The sequence below is a fragment of the Felis catus genome, chromosome E1 (assembly GCF_018350175.1).
Source record: "Felis catus isolate Fca126 chromosome E1, F.catus_Fca126_mat1.0, whole genome shotgun sequence".
NCBI lineage: Eukaryota > Metazoa > Chordata > Mammalia > Carnivora > Felidae > Felis > Felis catus.
The window spans coordinates 45,271,341-45,293,246 of NC_058381.1; the positions used below are offsets into that span (position 1 = coordinate 45,271,341).

General features: G+C 36.5%; 1 protein-coding gene and 1 pseudogene across 49 annotated transcripts in view; both read left to right on the forward strand.

The window, feature by feature from the left end:
- The window catches only part of EFCAB3 (EF-hand calcium binding domain 3), a 460,207-nt gene that overhangs the window by 297,550 nt on the left and 140,751 nt on the right, over window positions 1–21,906 (forward strand). For all 49 annotated transcript variants that reach the window (XM_045044749.1, XM_045044748.1, XM_045044746.1 and 46 more), the window contains 9 exons: window positions 8,927–8,980; window positions 10,429–10,533; window positions 11,559–11,612; window positions 12,933–13,037; window positions 14,707–14,760; window positions 15,583–15,687; window positions 20,157–20,210; window positions 20,867–20,971; window positions 21,519–21,572. In XM_045044749.1, coding sequence (XP_044900684.1) covers window positions 8,927–8,980; window positions 10,429–10,533; window positions 11,559–11,612; window positions 12,933–13,037; window positions 14,707–14,760; window positions 15,583–15,687; window positions 20,157–20,210; window positions 20,867–20,971; window positions 21,519–21,572 — 690 coding nt within the window. The remainder of the gene's footprint in view (window positions 1–8,926; window positions 8,981–10,428; window positions 10,534–11,558; window positions 11,613–12,932; window positions 13,038–14,706; window positions 14,761–15,582; window positions 15,688–20,156; window positions 20,211–20,866; window positions 20,972–21,518; window positions 21,573–21,906) is intronic.
- LOC102902612 lies at window positions 33–8,919 on the forward strand (annotated as a pseudogene).

Genomic DNA, 21,906 nt, shown 5'->3' on the forward strand with positions numbered 1-21,906 from the left:
CTATTTATGATCTTTATATTTTAAAGTGACACATGTTCAGGTATTTGTTACCTGCACCCATCCTCCAGCTCTTGCTTGAACAGTCTCTTACTCTGTACTATTCAAGTACAGAGTTCAGCTGTGAAAAAGAATCCTTTTCTACAAAATCAGTATTGAGGAAAGATGTTACTGATGATTTGGGAAGGGAAAGGACAGAGGGATTTATATCTTGTCTCAGTAAACATTGCAAAAGTCCTCATAAATTCCTGTTCTCTCCCAGAGTTACTGTTCCTTACATTGTCCCTGGGGGGTTCCCTTTTCCTAATCCTTATCCCTCTAAGAGCTGAACCCTCAAAACTCCCCCCTCTGTTAAGCTCAATTTCTTTTTTATTAAGTTTTTATTTTAATTCCAGTGTAGTGAATATACAGTGATATATTCATTTTAGGTGTACAATATAGTCATTTCAACAATTCCATACCTCACTCAGTGCTCATCACAAGTGTACTCCTTAATACCCATCACCTATTTCATGATCACCCCACTCAGCTCCCCTCTGGTAGCCATCAGTTTGTTCTCTATAGTTAAGAGTCTATTTCTTGGTTTCTCTCTCTCTCTCTCTCTCTCTCTCTCCTTGTTTTGGTTCTTAAATTCCACACTTGAGTGAAATCATATGGTATTTGTCTTTCTCTGACTAACTTATTTTGCTTAGCATATATACTCTCTGGCTCCATCCATGTTGTTGCAAATGGCAAGGTTTCATTCTTTTTATGGCTGAATAATATTCTGGGGTGTGTGTGTGTGTGCGTGTGTGTGTGTGTGTGTGTGTGTATTTACCACATCTTCTTTATCCACTCATCTCTCTATGGACCCTTGGGCTGCTTCCATAATTTGGCTATTGTAAATAATGCTGCTATAAACATAGGGGTGTATGTATCCCTTTCAGTTAGTGTTTTTGTATTTTTTGGGTAGACATCCAGTAGTGCAATTCAAAGGGTAGCTCTATTTTTAGCTTTTCTGAGAAACCTTCATACTGTTTTTCCACACTGGCTATACCAGTTTGCATTCCCGCCAACAGTGCAAGAGTGTTCCTTTTTCTCCACATCCTCACCAAAACTTGTTTCTTATGTTTTTTATTTTAGCCATTCTGACAGGTGGGAGATGATATCTCATTGCAGTTTTGATTAGCATTTGCCTGATAATGAGTGATGTTGAGCATCTTTTCATGTGTCTGTTGGCCATCTGTATGTCTTCTTTGGAGAAATGTCTGTTCATGTCTTGTGCCCATTTTTAAATTGGATTATTTGGTTTTTGAATGTTGAGTTGTATCAGTTCTTTATATATTTTTAATACTAACCCTTTATTGGATATGTCATTTGCAATTATCTTCTCCCGTTTAGTAGATTGCCTTTAGTTTTGTTTATTGTTTCCTTCGTTGTGCATAAGCTTTATATTTTGATGAAGTCCCCATAGTTTATTTTTACTTTTGTTTCCCTTGCCTCTGGTGACAAATCTAGAAAAATGTTGCTATGGCTAATGCCAGAGAAATTACTGCTTGTGCTCTTTCATAGGATTTTTATGGCTTCAGGTCTCACATTTAGGTCTTTAATCCATTTTGAATTTATTTTCATGTATGGTGTAAGAAAGTGGTCCAGTTTCATTCTTTTGCATGTCGTTGTTTAGTTTTTCCGGCACCATTTATTGAAGAGACTATCTTTTCCCCATTGGATATTCTTATCTCCTTTGACAAAGATTAATTGACCATATAATTGTGAGTGTATTTCTGGGTTTTCTATTCTGTTACATTGATCTATGTGTCTTTTTGTGCCAGTACCATACTGTTTTGGTTACTACGGCTTTGTAATATAACTTGAAGTCCAGAATTGTGATACCTCCAGCTTTGCTTTTCTTTTTCAAAATTGCTTTGGCTATTTGGGGTCTCTTGTGGTTCCATATAAATTTTAGGGTTTTTTTCTAGTTAAAAAATGTGTTGATATCTTGATAAGGATTACAATAATGTATAGGTTGCTTTGGGTAGTATAAACATTTTAAGAATATTTGTTCTCTCAATCCATGAGCATGGAATGTCTTTTCATTCATTTGTGTTTTCTTCAGTTTCTTTCATCAGTGTTTTACAGTTTTCAGAGTACAGGTCTTTCACCTCTTTGATTAGGTTTATTCCTAGGCATTTTGTTATTTTTGGTGCAGTTGTAAATGGGATTGTTTTCTTCATTTTTCTTCCTACTACTTAATCATTAGTGTATAGAAATACAACAGATTTCTGACTATTGATTTGTATCCTGTGACTACTGAATTCATTTATCAGTTGTAGTAGTTTTTGGTGAAGTCTTTAGGATTTTCTTTTTTATTAGTATGTTTTATTTAAACTTTAACAGTTCCCCCTCCCTTTTTTCTTGCCATTTATTTATTAAAGAAACTGGGTCATCTGTTCTAATATTTCTTACATTCTAGATTTCATTGATTACATCTCCAGGGTGTTCCTCAAATTTTTTTAAATGTTTTATTTATTGTTGAGAGAGAGAGAGAGAGAGAGAGAGCACAAGTGGGGCAGGAGCAGAGAGAGTGGGAGACACAGGCTCCGAAGCAGGCTCCAGGCTCCAGGCTCCAAGCTGTCAGCACAGAGCCTGATGTGGGGCTTGAACCCATGAACTGTGAGATCATGACCTGATCCAAAGTCAGACACTCAATCAACTGAGCCACACAGGCAGCCCTCTGGGGCGTTCTTTAAATGTTCCTCTACCACCTACACATTCTGTACACTAGGCAGACCTAAACACTTGATTAGATTTCAGGTTTGCTTTTTTTTCCCCAGAAAGAATATTTACACCTAGTATCATGTGCTTCATATTGCATCACATGAGGAAGTGCATTAGCTTGTATCTCTTTCTATATGATGTGAAAATCTACATCTGGACTCTGATGATGTCATTCTGATCCCATCCATCATAATATTCTCTGTCAGCCTTTTACCTAATGAATAGTTTTAGCAGCTATTGATAATCACTACTTAAACCCATTATTTCACTTGGAGTTACAAAATGGTAAAAATTCTTCATTCTTCCTGCATCTATTAACTAAAATACTTCTGAAAGAATTCTCTCACTAAATTATTTGGATTTTTACTTTTTAAAAATCTGAAATCTGAATCATTTACATCTTCAACTTAAGAACAATGACTTAATTATTAGATTTATACAAAAAAATCAATGTTCAGTCTACAAATTTAGAAAAATATACAACTGTTTGGGTAACGACAAACATCCATATACTGGTATTGCAAAGCTCTTATTACAAGAATAATTCTTATTCAAAGACTTTTTCAACAAGAAGACTATATGACAGTCTTGTAATTTAGAAGTAACTATGTATCAAAATCTCTTGGGCACCTGGTTGGTTCAGCAGGCTAAGCGTCTGACCCTTGATTTTGGCTCAGGTCATGATCTCACAATTCATGAGTTCAAGCCCCATATCAGGCTCTGTGCTGATGGTGTGGAGCCTGCCTGGGATTCTCTCTCCCTCTCTCTCTGCCCATTTCCCACTTGCTCTTTCTCTCTCTCAAAATAAATAACTTAAAAAAAAAGAATCTCTGTACATCAACAGATGAAGTAAAGATAAGCACTTGTGGGAAATGCTATGTGAATATCTCTGAATCAAGAACAATATCTTGCTAGTAATGAAAAGACTGCAGACCCTGCACACCCCCACCCCCCCCCAAAAAAAAAAGTTGTTCAAAAGCATGTCTGGAGATTTTGAACAAATCCAGACAAGCATGAAGAAGCGTGTCTGGAGCTGAGCCATGGTGAGGGGTATAGACAAGACTTGTCTACAGAAAAATAGAGGGTAATAGTCAGACAACAGGTGCTCTGCTCTCTTAAGACTACAAAAAGAGGCAGCTCAAAATTAGCTTGCACACTTTCTTTCCTGGGGTCTCCTCAGCAATGAAAAACCACAAGGTTCCGGGGTTTTCTATATAGAGTATTGTGTCATTTGCAAATAGTGAGTTTTACTTCTTGCTTACCAATTTGGATGCCTTTTATTTCTTTATGTTGTCTAATTGCTGTGGCTATGACTTCCAGTACTATGTTGGATAAAAGTGGTGAGAATGGACATCCTTGTCTTTGTTAGCCATGGAGTTTTCATATGTGACCTTTATTATGTTGAGGTGTGTTCCCTCTAAAACTACTTTGTTGAGGGCTTGTGTCATGAATGGATGTTGTATTTTATCAAATGTTTTTTCTGCATCTAGTGAGATGATCATATGGTTTTTATCCTTTCGTTTGTTGATGTGATGTATGACGTTGATTGATTTGCGAATATTGAACCACCCTTACATCCTAGGAATAAATCCCACTTGATCATGGTGAATGATTTTTTAAAAGTATTGTTGGGTTCTGTTTGCTTAGTATTTTGTTCAAGATATTTGCATCTATGTTTATCAGAAATATTGGCAGTGGTGTCTTTATCCGGTTTTAGTATCAAGGTGATACTCACCTAATAAAATGAATTTGGAATTTTTCCTTCTTCTATTTTTGGAATAGTTGGAGCAGAATGGGCATTAACTATTCTTTAAATGTTTGTTAAGATTCACCTGTGAAGCCATCTGATCCTGGTCTTTTGTTTCTTGAGAGTTTTTTAGTTACTGATTTAATCTCCTTGCTGGTAATCATTCACTTCAAATTTTCTATTTCCTCTTGCTTCCATTTTGGTAGGTTATATGTTTCTAGGAATGTATCCATTTCTTTTCAGTTGTCTAATTTGTCGGTGTATAGTTTTTTCTAATATTCTCTTATAATTGTTTGTATTTATGTGGTGTTGTTTGTTATTTCTCTTCTTTCACTCGTGATTTTGTTTGTCTGAGTCCTTTCTCCCTCCCTCCCTCTCTCTCTCTGTCTTTCTCTCTCTCTTTTGATGATGAGTCTGGCTAGTTTATCAATTTTGCTGATCTTCTAAAAGAACCAGCTCCTAAAAATCTATAAAGAACTTATCAAACTCAACTTATCAACTCAGTGAAGAAATGGGCAAAAGACATGAACAGATACTTTTCCAATGAAGACATGGCTTCCAATGAAGATGGCTAACAGACACATGAAAAGATGCTCAACATCACTCATCATCACAGAAATACAAATCAAAACCACAACGAGATACCACCTCAAGCCTGTCAGAATGGCTAACATCAACAACTCAGGAAACAACAGATGTTAGTGAGAAAGCAGAGAAAGGGGAACACTTTTGCACTGTCGGTGGGAATGCAAACTTGTGTGGCCACTTTGGAAAACAGTGTAGAGTTTCCTCAAAAAATTAAAAATAGAACTACCCCATGATCCAACTGCACTACTAGGTATTTACCAAAAGGATACAAAAATGCTGATTCAAAGGGGCACATGCACCCCAATGTTTTTAGCAGTACTGTCAACAATAGCCAAATTATGGAAAGAGCCCAAAGGTCCATCGACTGATGAATAGATAAAGAAAATGCAAAATATATATACAATGGAATACTATTTAGCAATCAAAAAGAATGATATTTTGCCACTTGCAAGAACGTGGATGGAGATACAGTGTATTATACTAAGGAAAATAAGTCAGAGAAAGATAAATATCATAGGATTTCACTCATATGTGGAATCTAAGAAACAAAGCATGTGAACATAGGGGAAGGGAAGGAAAAAATAAGATAGAAACAGGGAGGCAAATCATGAAAAGACTCTTTTTAAAAAATTTTTTTATTGTTTATTTATTTTTGAGAGAGAGAAAGACAGAATGTGAGCAGGGGAGGGGCAGAAAGAGAGGGAGACACAGAATCTGAAGCAGACTCCAGGCTCTGAGCTGTCAGCACAGAGCCGGACATGGGTGAACCCATGGACCTTGAGATCATGACCTGAGCTGAAGTCAGACACTTAACCACCACCCAGGTGCCCCCATAAAAGATTCTTAAGAGAGCGGGAAGCAAAGCATAAGAGAATCTTAATGGCAGAAAACAAACTGAGGGTTGATGGAGGGAGGTGGGCGGGGGATGGGCTAAATGGGTGATGGGCATTAAGGAGGGCACTTGGGATGAGCGCTGAGAGTAATATGTAAGTGATGAATCACTAAATTCCACTCCTGAAACCATTATTACACTATATGTTAACTAACTTGGATTTAAATAAATTTTTTTTTAAAAATTAAGGGGCACCTGGATGGCTCAGTTCATAAGGCATCTGACTTCAACTAAGGTCATGATCTCAAAGTTTGTGAGTTCGAGCCCCACATCAGACTCTCTGCTTCAGCACAGAGCCCACTTTGGATCCTCTGTCCCCCTCTCTCTCTGCCCTTCCTCCATTCATTCTCTCTCTCTCTCTCTCTCTCTCTCTCTCTCTCTCTCTCTCTCTCAAAATAAATAAATCAACTTAAAAATCTTAAAAATAAATAAATAAATAAATAAATAAATAAATAAATAAATAAAATTTAAAAACTTTAAAAAAAATTTTAATATGAAATTTATCATCAAATTGGTTTCCGTACAACACCCAGTGCTCATCCCAACAGGTGCCCCCATCAATGCCCGTCACCCACCCTCCCCACCCTCCCACCCCCCCATCCCCCCATCCCCCCATCAACCCTCAGTTTATTCTCAGTTTTTAAGAGTCTCTTATGGTTTGGCTCCCTCCCTCTCTAACTTTTTTTTTCCTTCCCCTCCCCCATGGTCTTCTGTTAAGTTTCTCAGGATCCATATGTTTTCACAACATATGGTATCTGTCTTTCTCTGTATGACTTATTTCACTTAGCATGACACTCTCCAGTTCTATCCACGTTGCTACAAAAGGCCATATTTCATTCTTTCTCATTGCCACGTAGTATTCCATTGTGTATATAAACCACATCTTCTTTACTATTCATCAGTTGATGGACGTTTAGGCTCTTTCCATAATTTGGCTATTGTTGAAAGTGCCACTATAAACATTGGGGTACAAGTGCCCCTATGCATCAGCACTCCTGTATCCCTTGGGTAAATTCCTAGCAGTGCTATTTCTGGGTCATAGGGTAGATCTATTTTTAATTTTTTGAGGAACCTCCACACTGTTTTCCAGAGAGGCTGCACCAGTTTGCATTCCCACCAACAGTGCAAGAGGGTTCCCGTTTCTCCACATCCTCTCCAGCATCTATAGTCTCCTGATTTTAATTTTAAATTTTAAAAGAAAGAAAGAAAGAAAGAAAGAAAGAAAGAAAGAAAGAAAGAAAGAAAGAAAGAAAGAAAAAGAAAGAAAAGAAAGAAAGGAAAGAAAGAAAAGAACAGCTCCTGGTTTCACTGATATGTTCTATTGAAGTTTTTTTACTTTTTATATCATTTATTTCAGCTCTAATCTTTATTATTTCCTTCCTCTTTAAGCTCAGTTTCTGAAAGGATGCCACAATTGTCTCCTCTTTTGTTTATGAATATTATTTCTCTTTTCCTTTAAGCACAAAGGAAGGCATCATCTTCCTAAATAAATAAATGGCATCTTCTTAACAAAGGTCTATCTATACAAGTAACTCTTATACCATCTCCTAGAAAATTAAAATTTTAGACATTATTATACCAGTTTGGAAGTTAGCAAAACCTTCAAGCACAAGCTTTATGGGAGCAGGTACCAGCAGTTGCAAAATGAGAAAGGGTGAGGGGAACTTGAACAGACTGCAGGTGAAACTCCTCCACCATATGGGAAGAGAATGCAGCATTATTTCGACTACAAAGATGAGTCTGGGTTTCCAAAGCCTCCATCTATGACACTGCACCGCTATGATGAAGTTATGATGAAGCCATGAAAACCAAGGCTGAAGCTACTATCCCTTTGATTCCTGGAAGAGGTGAGGATTTTGTGGGTCAGAATAATTTTGATGATGCTGACCAACTGAGGATTTTCATGTTAACTCTTTTTCATGGCATGCCCCTTTAACTGGATTGGGTTTTTTATGTCTTTTTCTTGACCACCTCAGCCACAGGAAGGTATGAGACCATTCTAGGATTTGGTCTCTCTCAAATTAAGTGGATCTTGATTGTCAAGTTTTATACCTATTTCTCTGGATATTTTGATGGTCTATCCTGAGATTTGGCAGGTGTTCCTGATTTTAGGCTTTGTCCTGTTTCTCAGAGCACTTGTCAATTATGAAAAAGTTCAGGAGATGCCAGAAATGATCTCAAATCTCCCCAGGACCAGAGTTCTCTTTATTTACTAAAGATGTTCTCTGGCAAAGGCCTTCCTGCATTTATGAATTCTCTCTCAAAAAAACACAAGAGAACGCCTGCAGGAAGTGAATCAGATACAGAAGATGCAGAACACAGAGGAATAATCACCTGCTTTTCAGAAGTTAAGTGCTGTTGAAAAAGAAAAAACGGCACAAGCAAATTCCTTTTGTTACTCATTAGGTCACTGATCTGACAAACTTTGGGAGTAAGAAGTAAAGGAAACAATGGAAATGTGATAGAAATAAGAAATGAGAGGAGCCAAAAATAGAACAGTAAAGTATGGGTATGTGAGCTTCACCTCTGTAGCATATGAACCAACAGTTGCCTTGAGAGTGAAAGAGCAAAGTAGATCTAATAACAACAACAGCTCAAATTTGTTGAGCCCTAATGATGTGCCAGGTTCTGTCCTCACCACACACAATGATGACAGCTGGTGCCCATTTTACAGAGGAGGAAACTGTGGCACAGAAAGGCTAAATAATTTGCTTGAGGCCACAAAACTAGTCATCACCAGAGCAAGAATTTGAACCCAGGCCATTTGAACCTCTAAACCATACTACTACTCTATACCATAGCGAGAACTGTTTTCATTGCTTAACGTCATCATGATTTGAAGGTTAAAGTGGATAGATTTCTAAAGTTAGTCACACAAAGGAAAGTCTGACCCCTGTATCTATTTGTGACTCATTCTCTATCCTGAACTGTGCCTATTCTTTCAGATGACAACAGAGTTTTTCAGAATAGATTGCTGTCAGCTTTGAAGTCTTTCAAAGGTAGGTAGGAAATGTACTAAGAAAGTATATAAAATTGACATCTTTAATCTTTGTATTTGTATTTTTTTCCTAGCGATGAGATCATGATTCCTCTGCCATTCCTTCTATATATGAATCTTTTTTTTTTTTTTTGGTGCTATATAAGCTTGATCTCAGGATCAGACTCAAAGGAATCAGTCCTAAGTATCTCCACAGTTGTCTTTCTATGCACTTTTGGATAGGTCTAATTAGACTTTCAGCCTTCACGATGCTGAAAATAACCATCATAATGTCAACTGTGAATTGTTAGTTTTCTTCTATTTTTTTTCAATATTAAATGTGCCATGTGCTCACTAAATATAAATTAAAGAAAAATGATCACTCATAATCCTATCCAATCATGACCACTGTTAATATTTTAAAGCCCTATATGGTTAAAATAGCAATAATCTCATAGAGTCACAAGTGCTCTGAAATTCCATTGGAAGACTCCATAAAAGACACCAATGTGCTAGTCTTGGTAAGTCAAACATATTCTTCCAGCGATGAAATACATTGTTATCGCTATAGTTAAGCAATTAGATAAAGTGGTTGGCTTGCCTAAGAGCCACAATATACAAAAAATTGTTTCTAATACTAGAATCACATTGACTTAAGATGCTCGCAGCATGATAGGTATAGGGGAAATGAATCCATCTCCTGGAATAACAAGTTGATGTCCATCTGGGTTGACTCTATTTATGTACTTGCTGACTGTGGAATGTCAGAATCCCATGCATTATTTACATTGTTCACTTTATGTATATTTTTACTGGGCATATGATTTTAATTCATATATGTTAAATGATTGATATAACTTCACCCTATAAAATAATGTAATTTTTTAATAAAAACACCCTATAAAATGACACTATTTTCCTGTGGCAATCACCTTTGTAACAGCTATGGCTATGTACTTTTCCGTGGAATGAAGATATAATGGTTTGCTTACCAATACCCTGTCATTAGATATTGAAATTCTGGGTCTTTCTTTCTTTCTCTTTCTTTCTTTCTTTCTTTCTTTCTTTCTTTCTTTCTTTCTTTCTTTCTTTCCTTCCTTCCTTCCTTCCTTCCTTCCTTCCTTCCTTCTTTGTTTTTCTTCCTTCCTTCCTTCCTTCCTTCCTTCCTTCCTTCCTTCCTTCCTTCCTTCCTTCCTTATTTTAAGTAAGACTGTAATAAACATTTCTCTCCCCCCTGTGGCATAAGCTTTTTCGACATTCCCAAAGGTGGAATTAGTGGGCTATTACAAAAATTTGGAAGAATCACGATAGTTACTGCCAAACCATTTTCCAGTAAGATAATTCCAGTTAACATTGTGACTAGCATCCAGACCTATTCAGAGTTGATTTAATCCATCAGCACAAGAAGTATTTTTCATATTGTGTCTTTATTGGTTTGTTTTTTTTTTTACATCTCCATCCCTTTCTAAGGAGGAAAGATTGATGCTAATAACCTGAACACAGTTCTGAGGAACATGGGGATCAAGCTCAAAAATAAGGAATTTAAAAATGTGATACAAAATCAACCTGTTGACGGTGAGCATTGTCAATAATTACATCACCTTTTAGGGGAAAACTTAGAATCTTGGGATCATGTATAAGAATTTCTAAAACTAGATTGATTTGAGGAGTTTAAGATATTTTTAAGAATCATGGAGAAGAACTTGGTCTTTTTTTAAATTTATTTATTTATTTTGAGAAACAGAAAACATGTGCCTGCAAGTGGGTGAGGGGCAGAGATAGAGGCAGAAAGAGAATCCCAAGCAGGATCCATGCTGTTAGTGCAGAGACTGATGCAGGGTTCAATCCATGAACCATGAGATCATAATCTGAGCAAAAAATCAAGAGTCAGACACTTAACCAACTGAGCCATCCAGACGTCCAAAGAACTTGGTCTTAAACTAAGAAGAAATCCTGTCTTTTTTCATTTTTATTCATCTGAAATTATCATCCCACTCAACAGTGATTAATGCAGAAAGTTTATTTATAGCTGTTGTCATGCCAGAGAATGGTAGAGAGAAACAAACATGGGAACAGTGGGGAAAATGAATGAATGACTAACCAAGGGAGCCTGAAATCATTGGGAGAAAAATATACATCTTGGAAATAGTAGAACATCATTAATATTTCCACCACTAATATTATATCCAATAACCACATGTCACCAACATTTTGAGATAGATACAGGAGTTGAAAACACTCAAGAAGTGTTAATGGCAAATAGAGGGAAGATGCAAAGTCCCTTGCTCAGTATCTGTGCTAGATGCAAAGTTCACCAAAAACAAAACCAGCTGGCCTCTATAAATGATATATTTTGCCATGCTTATAAGAAAGTATCTGGAGATAGTACATTTGTCATATTCAGACCCTGTGTTCAAGGAACATGACCCAAATGCCATTGTCCTTCTTACTAATAAGGAATCAAGCACTCAAAGCAGAAAATACAAATTTAAGGTGAACGCAAATTATTTAGTAGAATATATGGACTTTCACTGGGCCCTAAGTCCCAATTTTCCTAAGACTTATGTCATGGTCTGAATTTTTTATGTTTTGTATTACAGCTGATGGAAATGTTTCTCTGAAAAAAGTGATGAGTGATGTGAAAGCAGTTACAGGCAAGTTACAAGTTATCATAAAGATTAAAATTCTAATTCTTTAATGACATTTTCCTGTTTTCAGTGAACACATAATCCATAAGTATAGTACTCATTTCCATGACTCCACCTCAATGAAGTAGCTAGAATATTTCCAATACCATTGCATCAACACATGGTTGTTTCCTTATTCCTTTACCGTGCCTCCTTACTTGTTGAGATAGCACTATTCTGAATTTTATATTGTTCATTATTCTTTTTAAAAATAATAGTTTTATTACCTATATAATAATAGCATAGTATTTCATTTTGCTTCATCTGCCTCTGTAAAAATGCTATCACAAATAGTGTGCAGTGTTCCCTAACCCTAATAATTTGCAGGTTCTATAACTTGTTTTTTAAGATCATTGTGAGAAATCTATAAAGAAAAGCAAGAAATCATTGTCCAAAAAAGTCAGCATAGTGATTACCTCTAGAGAAAGACTGTGGATAGGGATTGGGAAAGAGTATGACAGACCCCCAGAGTGTTGTCATGTTCTATTTCTCACCTACATGGTGGTTACAAAGATGTTGTTCCAAGTGCTTATGTCTAATTGCCCAAAGTCAATCTTTGGGTTGTCTGGATTAAAATTTTTTTCTCATTTCTCAGTAGCAAGTCCTGTATCCTCTAAAATGCTTGCCTATAATAATGCCTCTGATCCTCACCACTGGGAAAAAACCTGAAAATCTGTATCAAGGATAAACAAACTACAGCCCATGGACCAAATCTAGTCCTCTGCCTCTTTTTATAAATAAAATTGTGTTAGAACACACTTGTATTCCTCATTTATGTATTATTAATGGCCACTTTTGTGCTACAACAGCAGAGTTGAGTAGCTGTAACAGAGGCTGTACACCCTGCAGAACCTAAAATATTTACAATCTCGCCCTTTACAGATAAAGTTCGCCAATCCTTGATCTAGATCACCACAACAATAGTTGAAGTAAAAACTGGGGTATATTGTTCAAAGAATCTAATAATTTGGGGGGGGGGACCGAGAGCAATATTAAGTTAACCTTTATATTCTAATTAGCAAGACATTACCTAAAAAGCCCAGTTTACTGAGAACTGTGCTTTCTTATCCCCAGTGTTAAGAAAGTGCACCTTTCCCTTAGGGACAAGGGAATACATTCTAATTCTTTGCCTGCCCTTTACTCCACCAAGCAGGTCTTGTGCTTTTGTCTTTAACCTAGCAGTTGGGGAGGGTGATGTTTAAACAGGGGCAGTTTTGTTTCATCTTTTTGAATACTTAGGTAATTCTTAATATTGTCAACTACACTTGCAATTTCTGTTTTTTGAAGGAGAAAAAGTTAATGTCAAAGATCTGAAAAATATTCTGGAAGACGTTGGGATAGAATTCACACCTAAAGAATACCTGGAACTGGTGAAAAATCTTCAAGTTGACGGTAAGCATTTCAAATACTCTTAGAGCCTTCAAGGGAGGTGGTCCTGTGTGTTTAAAACAACTTTTTAAAAAAGCACTATACTTATTTTTCCTTCCCTTCCCCTATGTTCATCTGTTTGGTTTCTTAAATTCCTCATATGACTGAAATCATATGACATTTGTCTTTCTCTGACGACTTATTTCACTTAGCATAATACATGCTAGTTCCATCCACATTGTTGTAAATGGCGAGATTTCATTCTTTCTGATCACTGAGTAATATTCTATTGCATGTATATACAGCACATCTTTATCCATTCATCAGTCGATGGATATTTGTTTGGGCGCTTTCCATAATTTAGCTATTGTTGATAGCCCTGCTATAAACATTGGGGTGTATGTACCCCTTAGATTCAGCATTTTTGTATCCTTTGGATAAATACCTAGAAGTGCAATTGCTGGGTCATAGGGTAATTCTATTTCTAATTTTTAGAGGAACCCCCATACTGTTTTCCAGAGTGGCTACACCAGTTTACATCTCCACCAACAGTGCAAAAGTATTCCCCTTTCTCCGCATCCTCACCAACATCTGTTGTTGCCTGAGTTGTTAATGTTAGCCATTCTGACAGGTGTGAGGAGGTATCTCGTTGTGGTTTTGATTTGTATTTCCCTGATGATGAGTGATGTTGAGCATCTTTTCATGTGTCTGTTAGACATCTGGATGTCTTCTCTGGAAAAGTGTCTATTCAAGTCTTCTGCCCAAACCATAAGAGATTAAATACAGAGAACAAACTGAGGGTTGCAGGAGAAGAGGTGTGTGGGGAGGTGGACTAAATGGGTGATGGACATTAAGGAGGACACTTGTTGGGATGAGCACTGGTGTCATGTATAAGTTATGAATCACTAAATTCTACTCCTGAAACCAATACTACATTATTTGTGAACTGCTTGAATTTAAATAGATTTTTAAAAGCTATACTTATTCCATATTCCTAATTTTAAAACAACAACAAAAGGAAGGTCTAAGAAATTTTAGCATAACCTTGTTCTTCCTTTAGAAAGTGTAATTAGTTCTTTGGGAGTCAGCAACTCTATTTTCTTGAATCCTCCCTTTCGATATAAAATTTTCAGCTATTTTGGTTTCACCCTCAAAACTAAAAGTTAAGCTGAGAGGTGTAAGAAAAAAGTGAGGGTGGGAGAATTAAGAGATTAGGAGAAAGAAGGAAAAGTCAAAGAAAGTGAAGGAAAAATATCTTCATATTCCATGATGGCACCTGCCACTAATTATTGGCTTTGCACTTGGCCAGACACAGCGCTCTGAGAGTTTTCTCCATTCCATGGTTTCAGATTCATTGGAGAGAAAGAAGAATCAGACTTATCTCTAAGGCAAATCACTTAAAAGTATCTTTGTGAAATGACATGTTTGTACTGTCTCTTTAAATCTCTGTAGAGAAGTGTCTATTCATGTTTTCTGCCCATTTCTTCACTGGATTATTTGTTTTTTGGGTGTGGAGTTTGGTGAGTTCTTTATAGATTTTGGATACTAGCCCTTTGTCTGATATGGAAACCAATATGACAATACATTTCGTATTAAAATAATAAACAAATAAATAAATAAATAAATAAATAAATAAATAAAGTCTATCTCTATATCACTTTATCTGTGATATCAGTTGTGCCTTTTCTTACAGATGATGGAAACATATATGAAAACAGATTGCTAGACGGTTTGAAATCTTTCAATGGTGAGTAACATGATGACAAGAAAGATAAATAAGATTCCCCTGCCTCACATTTGTATTATTTTTAGCTATTCTCTTGTGGCTGTTACCACCTCTCATATAAACTGATTCTGTATTTATTTTGCTGTTGTGAATATAGCTGCCTTGTTCAAATTCTTTCATTTTGCTGTTGAGTAAGTTTGGTTTTTGTCAAATTTAATTTAAGAGCATATTTAAATCTGCATGTACATAGAAAACATGAGGCAAAAATTGGTAGGGGTGCCAGGGTGGCTCAGTCAGTTAAGCATCGGACTCGGTTTCAGTTCAGGTCATGATCTCGAGGTTCCTGGGATGAAGCCCCCTGTAGGGCTACATCTGTACTGACAGCATGGAGCCTGTTTCGGATTTTCTCTCTCTCTCTCTCCCTCCCTCCCTCCCTCCCTCCCTCCCTCTCCTGCCCTCCCTCTCCCACTTCGGCTCTCCCTCTCTCTTTCTCTCAGTCTCTCTTTCTCAAAATAAATAAAATTAAAAAAAAAAAAAAGAATTGGCAGTTGTTCAGGGCATTTCAGTGACTGGAAGAATGAAACTCAGCATTTATGCCCTGCCTATCAGAAAAAAAGGTTTCAATTGGTTGTCTCTACCGTTATAATTCACTGGAGAACGAATTTGTACTTTGCAGGATTGTCCTCCAGACCAAGGAAAAGGTTGCCATTCTACTTTGTCCACCTTTGTGCACTTGAATGTGTTCAGTCAATGATATTTTTGCATGGCACGGGGGGATTCATTGGAATTTTTTCCTTTGGAGAAGGCATCAAATTTCTCTTGTATTCCCAATTCTTTCTTTAGGTGGGAAGGTTGATGTCAGTAACCTGGAAAACATTTTAGAAAACATGAAAATCAAGCTCCCAGATAAGAAACTTAAAGATTTATCACAAAACCTACCAACTGATGGTAAGCATAATAGATATTAGAGACCTCTTAAGGGAAATTTAGACTTAAAAGCTTATTTATGTGAGTGTCTGGAACTAAATCTGTTTTGGTGCTAATATGACTTTTTAACTCTTTAAACGTAACAATATTTTTGATTCAGTGTGTTTTCATTAATCTCACGGTGCATGGTACATGTGTTAGAGTAAGTTATAGGTGATAAGTATTTACTTGAAAGTAGCTGAAGGAAGGCTTATTGCCCAAAAGGAAGAGGTTGCTAATTTCAAATTAACTATGTGACTTAAATATCTTTTAGGGGCGCCTGGGTGGCTCAGTCGGTTGAGCATCCGACTTCGGCTCAGGTCATGATCTCACAGCTCGTGAGTTCGAGCCCCGCGTCGGGCTCTGTGCTGACAGCTCAGAGCATGGAGCCTGCTTCAGATTCTGAGCCTCCCTCTTTCTCTGCCTCAATCCACTCGCATTCTGTCTCTGTCTCTCTCAAAAATAAATAAGCATTAAAAAAGTTTAAATATCTTTTAAAAGTCATATCACCTAGCTATACAATCCTGTTGGAGGAATAATCAAAAGGATATGACTACTGGTTGACCATCGAGCTGGACCCAGACAATCAGAGGCTCCTCACTCCCTCCCCTGTCCCTGGAATATATGCTCTGCCCACCATTCCCACAGTGAGAGCTATATTCAAGGATGTTGTCTTGGAAAAACAATGTGTTTTGAAACCATCTGGACAGTATACATGACCGAACCCAGTTAAGACCTCTCTATGAACTTTAAGATTCCAGAGTGTAGATGCAGAGATCTATTCATCTTGAGGCTACCCAGGAGAATCCTTATATGTAAGTTCCCTTGCTTATTAAACCTGCCATCTACCAATCTGGAGTGGTCCACCTCTTTCTTTGCTCTCTCTCGGCCCTCTGTTTAGGGGGTCCAGGTTTAGATTTCATCCAGGAAGCTTCCAAGGTTGTGAACCAACCATTCCTCTGTACCTTTGTGATATACCAACTTCCTGATTCCCTCCTCCTGTATTTTGGTACTAGTTTTCATTATTCCTCCCTGGTCTACATTAGGAACTTTAAACAGCAATATTTTGCCTTCTTTCACATAGCCTTCTAGGAGTACCCAGCTGGCTCAGTCAGAAGACCATGATGACTCTTGATCTCAGGGTTGTGACTTCAAGCCCCACCCTGGGTATAGAGAGATTACATACATACCTACAAACAAAAATAGCCTTCTAGTTTTCTCACCTTAATTACCAAGAAATGTAGTCCTCATATTCATCAAAAATACTAGTCCCTGCATTTCTACATTTTCTTTCAATATGTAACTTGTTTTAACTTTGCTTCTTTCACTGTCCGACCACTCTCTCTGTCATACATGCTGTATATAACTCCAACATTTGATCATCTCAGTCATTCAAATCTCCATTCTTATTTCTGAACCTTGCTAAAGAAAATCATATAAACTTACAGATTAATGCCCCTCCAAATTCATTTCCTCCTGGATAGTACAAGGACCTAAGAACATTTTTAACTCCATTTTCCCCTTCCGTATATTAAAGTTGTTTAATGTCTTTTAATACTGTCTTATATTCTTTTTACTCAGCAAATCATCATTAGTACCAGTGTTTTATAAAGCCAATATTCATCCAGATTTAACCACTCTTACCTTTTCTTTTCTATTCATTCTTCAGATCTTTCATTTGGGATAATTTTTCTTCTGCTGTTAGTAACTTCCTTTATTTAGGATCTGCTAGTAACAAATAATGATTTGGGAGGGGAGTTGGGCCTAAAAATATCTTTATTTTCCCCTTACTTTTGAAAAATATTTCCTCTGGGTTTAGAATTCTAGGTGGACAGTTGTTTTTTTTTTTCAGCACATTGAAAATACTATTCGATTGTTTTCTGCTTTATAATGTTGCTGATGAGAAGTCAGCTATGAATCTATTGGTCTTTGGGGGTAGTCTTTTTTTTTCTTTTAAAACATTTATCTTTGTTTCCAAAGTTTCACTATAATGTGGAAGATAAGAATGGAATTCTTTTCACTTATTCTCCCTGGGATTCTTTGGGACTTCTGAGTCTGAAAATTAGAATCTTTCATCACATCTGGAAAATTCTCAGTCGTCCTCTCTTCCAATATTGTCTGTATCACATAGTCTTTTTTTCTTCCCCTGGAACTCTAATTAAACGTATATTAAACCGTTTTCCTCTATCCTTCATGACACTTAGCCCCTCTTCAGTAGTTTCTGTATTTTTCTTCCTGTGCTTCATTCTCGATAATTTCGCCTGACTTGACTTCCAGTATACTAACTCTTCAACTGTGTCTAGCCTGGTGTTAGATCTAGCTATTAACCTCTTGGTTTTAGTTTTTGTATTTCAATAGAAATATAAACAATAGTTTGTGTCGTTTGTATTTTTTTGTATCTTGTCTTGTATCCTTTTGGTTTTTTATTTTTAATTTCCAGAAATTCTACTTAGTTCTCTTCCGAATCTAGTAGGTCAGGTTTTTAGTTTGTTGTTCCCTACAGATACTTTCAAATTAACATGGTTCTCTTACAATCTTGGTCTCATAATTCCAGTTAATGAACTATTGCTGGGGGTTTTGTCTCTGTTGTTTCTTCTGATTCTCATTTACGGTGTCCTTGTTTCCCTATGTGTTTGGTTATTTACTATACGCTGTTCAATGTTATTGAAAAATTCCTGTGAGAATTCTTTGACACCTGAAATGAAATGCATTCCTCCAGAAAGGATTTGCTTTACTTCCTATTCACTTGAGTTTACTATCTGTCAGAGACATTCCAATGACTTTTCATTACTATTCCCCTCATAAGGGGAATATAATTTCCTCAGCTCTGCTAAATTAGTTACCACTACCTTACTTGCTTTCTAATTTGCAATTATTTGTGAAGTTTTTTGTTCACTGGTATCTTCTATATTGTTGTCCTTGTGAGCATATTCATTTGTTATTCCTTTCATATCATTTTAGTGAAGTTTCCAAGAAGAAGAAGAAAGAAATACTTGTGGAGAGTAAGGTTTTGAAACATCACCCTAGCCAACAAATTGATCAAACTAATTTTTTTCCTCAGAAAAAAAACTGAAATAACAAATCCAGAGAGAGAGCTCCAATTAAAAATTGAGAAGTGAGAAGCCATTGGGTTTAGTCCTCAGGCTAGAGGATATTATGTACTTCTGGAGCAAAGATAAGCATTTACAAACCCAGGTCAAACAAATAATACTCTGCTTCCCTCAATGATTCCCATTATCATCGTGTGCATGATTAGCTGTTATCCCTTTGCTGTGGATCCTGTGAAATCAGCACAAATTTTCCTTGCTATCTTAGAATAAAAAATAAAAGAGAGATTTCTGAAAGTGTGTCCTGACAGAGAAGCTGACAGATCAAAGGTTTCTTCTTACCTAGCCTCAGTGAAATATGTAATAAATAAAGGCTCTGTGAGGAAAGGAACCATGTCTATGTTGCTCACTGTTGTATCCCTCAGTGCCTCCCACATATATGCAGATACTTGATACTTTGTAAATACTTGTTGAATTAATGAGGAATTGAATTAATTAAGTAATATGTTTCTTAACCACTCTGCAAGGCTCTCCACAAAGACTTTCCAGTTATGGTCAGCAATAGGCATTAACTGATAGTTAACTGGGAGTTTTATGTAAAATGACGTCATGCTATATATGTAGCAAGAGCCCGTAAGGTGCAAATCTGCTAACAAAATATATATGGAGACGGTATACTGGAACCTACCCTAAAGGAAGAATGGGATTTCATAGTAATAAGTGGCATATTTTTGGGTAAGAAAATGCTAATAATATGCATAATTTCTAAGTTTTCCTTACTCTAAAATACACTGTATCTGCAATCCTGGAAAAATATACTGATTTCAGAGCTAATTCTGTCATTCTAACATGTTCCACTCCACTGTTCAATTTTTAAGTGTTTAGCATTACCATGTGCAAAGCCTTATGGTGCTTCCTGGGTTAGGATGTTTGGAGGGAATACAGAATAAATACTTTTTTTTTTTTTCATTTAAAGGCACTCACAATCTTTGAGCATATAATGAACATACCTACTAGAAAACATGCAATAAACTAAGTTAACTTGGCAGTGTCAATACTGGAGAATGTTAAATGAGGAAAGAGTTAGATTTAAATTTCTGAACTGAAACTTTTTTACTCTTGTTCCCAGGATCTGGTATAGTAGGTGGTATACATTGAAGAGAACAAGCCTGAGGAGGGAGATGTTACATGGTGTGTGGAGGTTGGGATATTAAAAGAAAGCAGAAAATAAATAGTGTAATTAACAATGAGCATTTTTAGAGAGGAGTTTTCCATTTCATGCTAATTTGCATATGTGTATTCAACAAGAAATCATAAAGAAACATTAATCCCTTTGCTCTATTTAACAGTCGTTCTCTATCAGTGCGCAATTGTGTCTGTCTGAATTGTGGCTTATTTTTTTAGCTTCCGGGATGGCTGATCTGCATAAACTGCTAAAAGAAATAAAGAAATTCACAGGTGAGCAAGATGCTTTGTGAAAAGATGTAAAACAAAAAAAGCAAATACTTCACATTCACATACATATTTAAGGTTATGTTTTCTTATTCTGTCATTGACCGTTAACTTCTACTTTTTTAATAATTAAAATTTGATTCTAATGACATGAAGATTACATTGGACATTTATGTTTTGGCAAAAATGTTGCGCTGCTCTCTCTCTATAACAAGTTCTGTATTCTCTGAAACTTCATTTTTATTTTGTGACTCGTTCCAATGGGCAACACACCTGTGGTCATTTACTTAAAATATTTAACTACCGTTTACTGTAACCCAGAAATTGTTAAGGTAAAACTTTGGCAGGGATACAAATAATGCGGTCAGTGAAGCTAATCTATCTTCAAGTAGGGCAAAGCAAAGAGTAACAGATTTTAGTGATGATAATACAATTAAAATGAGGTAGCTGCCTGTACATAACTTAGATCACTTTGCCTCCTATATATTCCTTTCTGTGATCTGGGTTAACTCCTCTGAGGTCACTAAGGGCGCTAGGAATAAATATTTTATTTAGAACTCAAGAAATACTTTCTGATAACTATAGATAACCCTTTTAAGCTTAGACGCTTCATTTGGAGTCAGTAGGCAATTCTCATCTGTTACCGTTCCCATCTTTTAAAGGAGGAAAAGTTGAAGCCAAGGATATACACAAAGCACTGGGAAACATGGGAATAGAACTCACAGATAGAGAGCTCTGGGGGCTGTTGAAAACATTGCCGATTACTGGTAGGTAGTTTCTGTATCACTGTATACGTATGGTATATCTCTATGCTAGTGTAAACTTTAATGTGAGAACATCTAAAGAATGGACCCATCTGGTTTCCTATAAAAATCTAAAAGACAAAAAGATCAGCACTTAGTTGTAAAGAAATTATGCCTTTGACATTTAAGTGTATTGTTTGGGGAGGCTGTGGTATCTTCCAACCTAGGTTCTGCCATTAAGAGTATCATTACTCGGAAGTGAATGAAGCTTAAGCAAGGCAAAGACAAAAAGAAGGCTAATTTAGCAGGTAGCAAAGGAAGAAAAAGGAGAAATCAGGATGAGAGGGAAAGGTGTATCTGTTTCAGTGTAGAAGAATGGACAGACTGTCCACATTAAAAAATTTCTCTTCATCTTATTTTTTTCTTATTTATTAAGGATAGGTAGGCCTGGGAAATGTAGGCATATAACTTAAGATGATATTTTTAAAGTATGTATTTATGAAATTTCATTCTTCTTACTCTGTCCATATAACCTTAATTTTTTTAACCTTAAATATGTATTATTTTACAGCTGATGGAAAGGTAGAGAAAAATACACTGCTCGATTATATAAAAGCTTTTCCTGGTAAGTCAGAATCTCAACAAGAAGGCAAATAAAACTAAGATCTACAGACTTTACCTTAACTTTTTTTTTAATTTTTTAATGTTTTTATTTATTTTTGAGACAGACAGAGCATGAGCAGGGGAGGGGCAGAGAGAGGGGGAGACAGAATCTGAAGGAGGCTCCAGGATCTGAGCTGTCAGCACAGAGCCGGATGTGGGTCCTGAACTCACAGAGTGAGAGATCATGACCTGAGCTGAAGTCGGATGCTTAACCGACTGAGCCACCTAGGCACCCCAGACTTTACCTTAACTTTTAAAAGACCTTATCATTACACAATAATTGGATTATTGATTTT